The sequence below is a fragment of the Pezoporus flaviventris genome, unplaced genomic scaffold, assembly GCF_033815535.1.
Source record: "Pezoporus flaviventris isolate CSIRO_AGI_PZ_B2104156 unplaced genomic scaffold, CSIRO_AGI_Pfla_v1 ptg000063l, whole genome shotgun sequence".
Taxonomy (NCBI): Eukaryota; Metazoa; Chordata; class Aves; order Psittaciformes; family Psittacidae; genus Pezoporus; species Pezoporus flaviventris.
Genome location: NW_026892611.1, coordinates 11,517,321 through 11,526,670, shown reverse-complemented (window position 1 = coordinate 11,526,670; position 9,350 = coordinate 11,517,321). Strand labels below are relative to the sequence as shown.

Below are 9,350 nucleotides of genomic sequence, written 5' to 3'. Positions count from 1 at the left end.
ACAACGATAAGAGAAAATAACAAGGGAAGAGACTATGATGCCACCTGCTGAAGAATGAGTCCAACACAGAAGACCCTGTGTCCTTCCGGGTAACTCCCAGTTACCCCCCCGGGCATGACGCGCTGTGGTATGGAATACCTCTTTGGCTAGCTTGGGTCAGGTGTCCTGTCTCTGCTTCCTCCTGGTTTCTCCTCCTCCCTGGCAGAGCATGAGACTCACTAAGTCCTTGGTCAACAACTGAAAACATCGGTATTATCAGCACTGTTCCCAGGCTGAAAATCAAAACACAATGCTGCACCAGCTAACAAGACGGAGAAGCTCCGGGCTGAAGTCTATCGCCAGGTGAACACATGCAACATGCTGCTGTACCAGGTGGAGCAGCGGAGCCGGGCCAAGGAGCGGCTGCAGAGGCGGCTGCAGCAGCTGCAGGATGTCCAGAGGGCCGAAAAGCAGCAGCAGGCACAGGTGCCAGGGCCCCTCCCTGGGGTGGCAGCACCCGTGGGGGGTTTCAGTCAACCCTGCCCCCCTGGGTGGGCACTGGTCTCAGTAGATGGGCTCACCCCTTGTCTCCAACCTTCTCTGCCCCAGGTGGTTCGTACCCTGGAGGGCAACATAGAGAAGATGCAAACAAAAGTCCGCGCTGGGCAGAAGGTGACTGCCCTGTACGTGGCGGTGCGGGATGCCCTGAGGAAGGTGAGCTCATCCTCACCGTGCCGTTGTCTCACCCGCTCCCCCTGCAAAGGCACTGAAGGGCCCAAGGGGCTGTGCTGGTGGGACACCCTCCTGCAGGAGGTCCTCCTGCTCCCCTCCACCTTCTGTCCCAGCACAGGGCACCCCTGGGACTCAGTGGGCTCCGGCTCCCCGTGTCCCAGGAGCTGGCCCACCTGCCTCTGCACCTGGACCTCCTGAGTGAGACGGCCGAGCTGCAGCATAGGGAGGTGGAGGACATGGAGCTCATGGCCTCGCGTGGGCTCAGAGCTGCTCGTGGAGCCGAGGTGAGACCATCGTCCAGGGCACCTCAGGGTGCTTTCCTGCCCTCCAGAGCCCACACATGGCACCAGACGGCCGTGCTGCTGAGTCTTCCTTCCTTCAAGAAAAAGCAAGACTGAGCTTGGCTTCCCCGCAGCACCCAGATGCCTCCATAGCTCCTCCTGTGTCTGGCTCTTGGGCCGGGCTGCCCTGAGCTGGGGGCAGCTGCCTGAAGCCCTGGCCACGGGGAAGGTGGCGTTCTCCATTCTCTAGCTGGCCTTGCTCACTTTCCTTCCCAGGCTGTTTACAGGGGGTAGGGGGTGGCATTTTTGATGCTGGCCATGCCAGGCTTAGAAGCTCACAGAGGTCCGCTGGAGCTTTGGGAGCCACTTCTCTTCTGCTCTGCTCCAGGAGCGCATGGTCAGGACGAAAACCCAGGTCCTTGCAGAGAGGGAGCTCAGGCTCCGCACCCAGGCTGCTCAGAAAGAGCCCAGAGACGGAGGCTGGCTCAAGGAAGCAAAAGAAAGGGCTCTGAAAACGGTGAGCTGGGGGGCCCCGGCACATTCAGGGTTGCCGGCATAGGGCGGGCATCAGTGCCCAGCCTGCCATGGGTGAGGGGCTGCAGGGCCAGCTCCCCCAGGCTGCCAGCAGCTCAGGGGTGACGATGAACATCCTTGCAGCAAGCCAAGCATGACCTCAGAAGGGACTTCCTGAGCCTGCCCGCAGAGGACCCAGTGGTGGGTGAGTGCCTGTCAGGGTGCAGGGGGGGGATGCAGGCGCAGCCGCAGGCATCCTTCCCTGCCACAACCTTTCCACCGCAGCTGCCAAACTGGAGGCCACCAAGTACCAGCTGCAGCGGGAGGCCTACGTGAGGGAGAAGATAGAGGAGGCCAAGGATGTGGTGCAGTGCTCCCGCCTCTGGGTGAGGTGAAAAGCCATCTCTGGTAGAAGCTGGGGCTGCTCCAGCCCCAGGGAGCTGAGCCTTGTCTGCTCACCTTGTTCCATGGCAGGGTTATCTGCTCTCCTCTGTCCCCAGAGCCCCCCAGGGCCCCTCTTGTACAGGCAGGGCTGGAACTGCTTTGCTCCACGCCATGAACTTGCAGTGCTTCCTGTGGTTCCTGGTGCAGAAACCTCCCCAGGAGCACGGCCCAGATCCTGTACCCTGCAGGAGTGCCCTGGGCTGAGTCCCTGTGCTCTTCCCCGGCCAGGACATCCCCATCAGGCTCCAGGCACAGCAGAAGTCCCTGCTGGAAATGGAGCAGTACCTCACAAGGTGCAAGGAGAAGAAGCAGGAGCTGGAGAAGGCAGTGAAGGAGCTGGAGATGCAGCGCGATGAGCTGAAGTTTCGCCGGCCCCCAGACACAAGCAGGTGCTGCTGGCCTCCGGACACTCATGCCAAAGGGGCCGGCACCCTTAGGGGCAGGGGGACACGTGCATGGCAGGTGTCCCAAGAGGGCAGCCCTTCCTTTGTCACCCTGCGGCTGCCCACCCCTCCCGCACTGGGAGGCTTTCTGAGCAGAGTGCTGCCCCAGCTCTGGTGCTGGCAGAGCACGCAAAGCTCCTGCGCTGGCAGCAGGAGGAGCCTTGCTCCTTGCCTGGCATGGGAAGTGGGAGCAGCAGCAGCGTGGGGTTGAGTTGCAGGCAGCATCTCTGCTCTGCGCTTGGGGGCAGGGGAGAAGCTGGGCAGCAGCTTTTGCAACAGCTTTGGGGTGTCTGCACCCCTGTGCCGTTGTATGGATGTGACCGTGGTTGGCTCCAGGGGGCTGGTGGAGGAGCTGAGGACGAGGCTGCAGCGGGAAGAGGCTCGGCTGGAACAGGGGCGAGCCCAGCTGCTGAGGAGCCAGGAGACGCTGCTGGACTTTGAAAACGCACTTGACAACCTCTTCGTCCGGCTGCGGGGCATCACCGTGCCTGGCCAGGTACCCGCCCAACGCTGGGCTGAGCAGAGCCCAGGCTCTGCTTGGTGCTGCAACGGCACCGTGTGGTGACACTTGGTGCAGCGACCATCACCCCAAGGGGCTCGTTCTCCCCACCAAGGCTGTTCCCTCTCTGACTCCAGGAGCATCCTGTCAAGGCCATGGCAGTGGACGAGAAGCTCCGGCAGTGTGAGCAGAAGCTGCAGTACCTGGTGCAGCGGGTGGCTGACCTGCCCCCCTCCAGCCACAGCGAGGATGATGAGGTGCACGGCGGCTCCATCCCTGCTGCGCTCTTTGGGGACCCGCACAGGCTTTCCCGGGTGGCCCGTGCCAAGCCATCCTCCCAGCTGGAGGATGGAGGTGCTCGAGGGAAGAGCCACGGAGCAGCTCAGGCCCAGGTGGCCCCGGGCTCTGTGGGGTGTTCCCTACCAGGGGCACATGGAGCTTGGGCACCCCTTTGCTTGTAACACCCGCCTCCCCTTCAGCTATGAACACAGCCTCTCTTTCACAGACTTTTGTGAAGGTCAGGCAGCTGCTGGAGGAAACCCTCATGGCCGATCCACGGAACCGGAAGGTTTCCTTGGAGGACACGGGCGTGGGGCTCCAAGGTAGGAAAGGGGACACATCCCACGGCAACTGCCCCAGCCAGCCCCTGCCTCCTGGCATTTCTGGCTGTCCTTGCCCATCTCCCACTGTCCCAGCAGAGCCCAACCCAGGAGTTGCTGCAGGCGTTGGGGCTGACCGCGCTTGGCTCCAGGCCTTTGAGCATAGTGCTGGTTTTCTGTGTGCATGTGGGAGACTGGAGGCAGATGGTGGCTTGGGGAGCGTAGAAGCACCACAGGAGCAAGGGGGGATGCTGTGGTGCAAGCGGGGAGAGCCTCGTCTTCAGAACCACTTGGCTGTGAATCTTCTTCACAGCCAGGGCTTGGCTCTGCCAGTGGCCTCCTCCTATGGGAGCTGCCGGCTCCTCCTGGGGACACAGGCACAGCAGAGGCAGCCCCACAGACCCTCCCCAGCCCGCTCCTCTCCGCTCTCTCCTCCAGACGATTTTGATATCCCTGACAACCACAGTGGCCTTGTCCTCACCAGAGAAGCCATCAAGAAGCAAGGGCTGGACTTGATCGAAAGCAAGAAGAAAAGCAAGAGGAAGTAGCGGTTGCTCCCCGAGACCTGGGGATGCCCCAGAGCACCCGTTGTGCACTTTTGCCTCCTGTTAATAGAGGAGACGTTTTTCATTCCATCGGATGCGCTTGGTGGGCTTTGTGTGACTGCAGGTGTGGGGATTCTATTGCCAAAACGTAGCACAAGCTGTGGTTTTGAAAGGAAGCTCCAGAAGGAGCATGATGTGCCAGTGACCACGTGGAATGGAGCTTCCCAGAACCAAGAGCCCAACAGGCACGTTCTTCTGCAATGCCACTGTGCTTTACTGTCACCCATCCATCTCCTGCCCCTGTCCTGTTCTCATGTGCTTACCACAGCCAGGGGGGTGAGCTGAACTTCTAGGAACTACATCATGGATAGCCTGCATAGAAGAGCCAAAATTAAAACACCCTATGCCTCCTCCCACAACTGTGCCAGGACAAAAAGCTCTTGCTGGGCATCACCTACACATGGTGAGCACCAGATAGGCCCCACCGACACGCCAACCTGCCCTTTCTCAGCCACCCAAAACTCCATCCCTCCACATGGAAGGGAACCAAGGAAAAGCTAGGGTGGAATGTGGGCATTGGCAGCAGCAGAATGGGAGGAAGCCCTGGGGTGGTGAGGCAGCAGGAGGCCTGTGCGAGAGGACCGCCACTCCCCGGCGCTGAGGGACTGAGGAGCAGTGGGTCTGGACCCCAGCTGGGCACACTGTCCCCACCACAGTGGGGCGGTCATTGGCATCCATGAGGAATGGCTCAGGGAGATCCGAGAGGAGCCCAGAGGAAGGGGAGGGGGACAGAAAACAAAAGTGATGAGCAATACAATTGTTCATACCCAGGGTGTCAAGGAGGCTGCCCAGCAGGATGCCAAGATGAAATTCCTGCAGAGCACCTTCACCCTGTGTGAAGCTGGCAGAGACAGGGGCTTCTCACAATGCCTGAAGGAGTTCTACCACCAATTGCAGGTGGTAGAGACTATCAAGGTGAGGGGACAGCCGGTTGCTGTGGGGAAGGGGGCATGTTGCCAGGCACCAGCACACTGTCAGGACAGGGCACAGGCAGGGACCACCAAGGTGCCTGAGGGGCCACGGGTGCCAGCGCAGCCCTGGCAGCTGGGATGCTGCCCAGCATCCCCCCCGTGCCAGACACACCTGAAGGCTGAACCCTGCTCCTGCAGCACGGTGCCCACCATGTCCTCGTTCTTCCAGTGCAGGGCGCAGCTGAAGGAGACCAAGCGAAGCAGAGCCGGGACGCTCAGGGCAGGGCTCAGGGCTGCTTCCCAGCATTACACTTACTGGTACTTGCTCCCACTGTTGAACTATACCTGAGGGGTTGAACAATATTTGTTTGCACTATTATTACTATTTATTTTTATTTCGCTTGTTTTATTCCACTTTGCCTCTGCTTCCAGCAGTGGCAGTTCCCAGGCAAGGCTGCACAAACGTACTTCAAAAGACCAGGGAGAGAGAGAAACTCAGCTCTGGGTCATCCCTACAGTCAGTCACAAGCTTCTACGATAGCCCACATCAGGGTAAGTGTTTCTGGGACAAAATATGGTAAAAGACACCCTTAACCCAGCTGACTTTACCAATGATGGGAGGCTGTGCCACAGCTCAGGCAGGCAGCAAGGTGACAATCCCCACCAGCCCCAGCTGGGCACTGCACAGTCCTAAAAAGGGTCGTTTCCCTCCTTTACCCGCTGCTTTTTCCTCTTCCTCTTCCTGGGAGCTGCTCCTGGCTCTGTTCCCTTGCCATGCTGCGGGCTGTCATCAGCAGCCGCAGGCAGGGAGCTGTGGACAAGAGCAAAGGGCCTGAGACCCACTCAACACAGCACTGTGGCTCCTGCCCTCTCCTCATGCTGCAGTCAGACCCCTCCATCTTCCCTCTTCCTCCCCATGCCAGGAACGCAGCAGCACCCTCAGCCTATGTGTGCCACCAGCCCGAGCCTGTCCCCAGACCCCCAGGAGCTGCTGGAGGCCACAGAGCCCCCAGGCCCGCTCTCACCTCGAGGCAGCGGCCCCGTCCCCGCGCCGCTCCAGGACAGCCACAAAGAAGCCGTGGGTGAGGGTGTCGGCAGCAGAGGCACGGAGGCAGCTCTCTGCCCCCGGGAAGGCAGCGAGTCCTCGGCAGGGCCAGCAAGGGAAGGCGTCCACCAGCCTGCAGTGTGGGACGAGGGTCAGGGCCAGGCCCCACAGCACCTGCTCTGCATCCCCCCAACACCAGACACACCTGAAGGCCGAGCCCCACTCTTGCAGCACAGCCCCAACCACGTCCTCGTTCTCCTCTTGGTGCAGCGAGCAGGTGGAGTAGACCAAGCGCTGCAGAGCTGGGAAACTCAGGGCATGGCTCAGCACCTTGCGCTGGAAGCCGGCCAGCGCCTGCAGCCGCTCGGCACTTGGGGCAGCCTCTGCCATCGGCACCCGGTTCACCATCCCTGCGGGGAGAGCAGCCATCACCTGGGGCCTGCACGCCCACAGCCCACCCAGGGGTGGGCGGCCAAAGCCCCCCGTGTTACCTGAGCCGCTGCAGGACGGGTCGAGCAGGATGTAGGCCACCTTGCTGTACTTGGGGTCTCCGGGATCCACCGTCAGGAAGTCCTGCTGCGCCAGCTGGAAACCGGTGACGCCAGCACGCATCAGCATGGTGTTCATGGTGGCCAGGCGCTTGGTGTCCACGTCAAAGGCAAAGATCCGGCTGAAGGCAGAGCCCGGCGCCCAAGAGATGTGTAAACATCCCGCACGGCCTCAGGAACACGCTGCCCTCACAGCATCACACACCGGCCATCGGCCAGGCAGGCTGTGCTTGGGAGCTGCTCCCCCAGCCGGGACAGGTCTTGGGCAGGGAGAGGGAGCAGGGGCTGCAAAGTGAACCCCTGTGTGATCCCACATCCTCCTGCACCCTTCCCAAGCCACCAGCCTACCCAGGGAAAAGCCAGCACCACACAGCCCTGCCCTCACCCCTTGTTCTTCAGGATGGCTGCCAGGTGGCTGGTCTTGTTCCCAGGCGCAGCGCAGGCATCGATGACGTGGGAGCCAGCAGCGGGGCTGAGAAGGAAGGCGGGGAGGCAGCTGGCCTGCAGGAGGACAAAGCCCTGTGAGCAGAGCGGGCAAGAAGCAGCCCCTGCCCCTCCTCAGCCATGGCTGATGCTGCAGGGCCACAGGCAGCCACAGCAGCAGGGGACAAGTCCACCAGCACCCACTGCCAGGAGCCTCTGCCTGGCCGCAACCTCCCACTGCTCCCAGAGCTGGTGCCGGCTCCTCCTGGGGGTTACAGCCCGGTTCACAGCAATACCCCCATCCGTACATGTGATGGAAGCAGAGCCACAGGGCAGCCCCAGAGCTGCTGGCTGCATTCGTGCTCTCTGCTGCAGTAAAGCATGAGCATAGCCCTTGGCATGGGGAAAGAAGTTTTCCCTCCACCCATGTCAGGGGATTCCCCAGCCCTGCAGCCTCCTGCCACCAGCTCCCCACCTTGTCCTGCAGAATGATGTGTCCTGAAGTATACAGCAGGTTCTCATGGAAGTCTGTCTGCGGAGGGAAAACCAGCAGCTCCGGGAGGTGAAGGTCCAACAGGAATTTCTTCCCGGAGAGGGCCCTCAGTTCTTCCACACTGCCCACGAGGCACAGGGATGATGAACACGCAGGCCTGCCTCATCCTGCCCGCACCAGAGCTCTGCAGAGCCCAGGCTGACACCCTCTTTGTCCCACGTCTCCTCTCTCCTTCAGTGCCAGGCAGCGCACGGAAGGGCAGAACGCAGGAGTGGGGACACCCCAACCCAGGCACCCTGAGCACCGAGACCGACGACCCCTTGACCCACAGGACCTCATCCCAAGCCCCTGTTGCTCGCTGACGCCCCAGATAAGGTGGGGCAGCAGGAAGCAACGCTTACCTGGCTGCCTTGCCCAGGTAGGAGTAGCCCTCACGCTTGAAGAAGTCAACCACGTCGTCCACGCGTGTCTTCAGGGTGTTGACCCGGACGTAGCGCGGTATCTGGGAAGCTGGGGGAGTCGCCCGGGTCGCACACGGCCACCCACCGCCGCCACCACAGGGACACCACCGCGCCCAGAGGCACACTCACCGCCGGGGCCGGCTGCCTGCGCCGGGGCCAGGAGGTCCTCGTTGCGGCTCACCTTCCGCCGCACCTTCAGGCGGGCCAGCTCGGCCTCCAGCCGGGCCCGGTGCCGCCGGGCCAGCGCCTTCCAGCGGCCCCCGCACTTCAAGCCCTTGCCGAAGAGCAGGTCGTACACCAGCACCTGCGGGGACGAGGCTGAGCCGGGACCCGCCGCCCCGGGACCCGCCGCCGCCGCCGCCGCCGCCACCCCCGGCCCCGCTCACCTTCGCCAGCTGCGGGGACAACTTCTTCTCGGCCTGCAGCAGCGCGGCGCCGGCCAGCAGCTCCTCCAGCACCGGCGAGTAGCGGAGCGTCTCGGACACCAGCGCGTACAGCTGCCGGACGTGCTGCGGGGCGGTCAGGGGTCAGGGGTCACGGCCCGGGCCCGCCCCTCGCCCCCCGCCCCTCGCCCCGCGCACCGGGAACCGGCTGTGGTACACCAGCGCCTTGACGCCGCCGGCGCCGCGCTCCAGCCCCTCCAGGACGGCGGCGGCCGCGCTGTACAGCGCCATGGCTCCCGCCGCCCGCCTGCGCACAGGCCACTTCCGGCGGTGCCGCGTCCCGCCCGGCAGCGGGCAAGGACGGGCAGGAGGCGGGCGGGGACTTCCGGGGTCTTCGCGCCGCCGGGAGAGAAACTGAGCGCGGAGAGAGAGGGACGGGGAGCTCGGGGGAGCCCAGAGGAGGCCACGGAGCTGCTGTGAGGGCTGGAGCAGCTCTGCTCTGGAGCCAGGCTGAGAGAGCTGGGCTGGGTCGGGTCAGCCTGGACAAGAGAAGGCTCCTGAAGGGGAGACCTGAGAGCAGCTCCAGTGCCTGAAGGGGCTGCAGGAAAGCTGGAGACGGGCTTTGGACAAGGGATGGAGGGACAGGCCAAGGGGAATGGCTTTCACCTGCCAGAGGGGAGACTGAGATGAGCTCTTAGGCAGAAGCTCTTCCCTGTGAGGGTGCTGAGGCGCTGGCACAGGGTGCCCAGAGAAGCTGTGGCTGCCCCATCCCTGGCAGTGTTCAAGGCCAGGTTGGACACACGGACTTGGAGCAAGCTGCTCTAGTGGAAGGTGTCCGTGCCCGTGGCAGGGGTTAGAACTGGATGAGCTTTAAGGTCCCTTTTGCTCCTGGCAGGGGAATCGTGTTCTATGTGGTCGTCCCTGCCATGGTGCCCGGCAGCACAGAGCAGGGCTGTGGAAGCTGCAGGTACCGGGCAGCAGCATCCCGCGG

General features: G+C 62.7%; 2 protein-coding genes across 3 annotated transcripts; one reads left to right on the top strand and one right to left on the bottom strand.

Moving 5' to 3' along the window:
- The first annotated feature begins 357 nt into the window (after positions 1-357).
- LOC133278212 (coiled-coil domain-containing protein 183-like) lies at positions 358-4,038 on the top strand. Its single transcript, XM_061470737.1, has 11 exons — positions 358-465; positions 589-693; positions 873-995; positions 1,381-1,509; positions 1,650-1,710; positions 1,791-1,891; positions 2,178-2,242; positions 2,729-2,888; positions 3,029-3,298; positions 3,397-3,493; positions 3,929-4,038. Exons 1-11 carry the CDS (start codon positions 358-360, stop codon positions 4,036-4,038), a joined length of 1,329 nt encoding a protein of 442 aa, XP_061326721.1.
- Positions 4,039-5,596: 1,558 nt separating this feature from the next.
- LOC133278128 (28S rRNA (cytosine-C(5))-methyltransferase-like) lies at positions 5,597-8,682 on the bottom strand. Of its 2 annotated transcripts, none has more exons than XM_061470625.1 (10): positions 8,558-8,682; positions 8,363-8,485; positions 8,106-8,280; positions 7,917-8,025; positions 7,498-7,636; positions 6,985-7,100; positions 6,543-6,721; positions 6,257-6,461; positions 6,032-6,184; positions 5,597-5,817 (listed from the first exon to the last, which is right to left on the bottom strand). In XM_061470625.1, the coding sequence occupies exons 1-10, from the start codon at positions 8,648-8,650 to the stop codon at positions 5,697-5,699; spliced, it is 1,413 nt and encodes a 470-aa protein (XP_061326609.1). In that variant the 5' UTR covers positions 8,651-8,682; the 3' UTR covers positions 5,597-5,696. The 2 variants fall into 2 exon arrangements, with proteins under 2 accessions (XP_061326609.1, XP_061326610.1); XM_061470626.1 differs by having other exon boundaries at positions 8,106-8,250; positions 8,558-8,677.
- Between the last annotated feature and the right edge of the window lie 668 nt (positions 8,683-9,350).

What these genes read in the sequence shown, in the direction of transcription:
- LOC133278212 (XM_061470737.1), top strand. Translation starts at nt 358, where the DNA reads ATGCTGCTGTACCAGGTGGAGCAGCGGAGCCGGGCCAAGGAGCGGCTG. An exon ending in AAAAGCAGCAGCAGGCACAG is followed by an intron (nt 466 to 588) that starts GTGCCAGGGCCC and finishes TCTCTGCCCCAG; the next exon opens with GTGGTTCGTACCCTGGAGGG. An exon ending in GAGCTGCTCGTGGAGCCGAG is followed by an intron (nt 996 to 1,380) that starts GTGAGACCATCG and finishes GCTCTGCTCCAG; the next exon opens with GAGCGCATGGTCAGGACGAA.
- LOC133278128 (XM_061470625.1), bottom strand. Translation starts at nt 8,650, where the DNA reads ATGGCGCTGTACAGCGCGGCCGCCGCCGTCCTGGAGGGGCTGGAGCGC. An exon ending in GCAGGCAGCCGGCCCCGGCG is followed by an intron (nt 8,026 to 8,105) that starts GTGAGTGTGCCT and finishes CGACTCCCCCAG; the next exon opens with CTTCCCAGATACCGCGCTAC. An exon ending in ACATCATTCTGCAGGACAAG is followed by an intron (nt 7,101 to 7,497) that starts GTGGGGAGCTGG and finishes GTCCTCCTGCAG; the next exon opens with GCCAGCTGCCTCCCCGCCTT.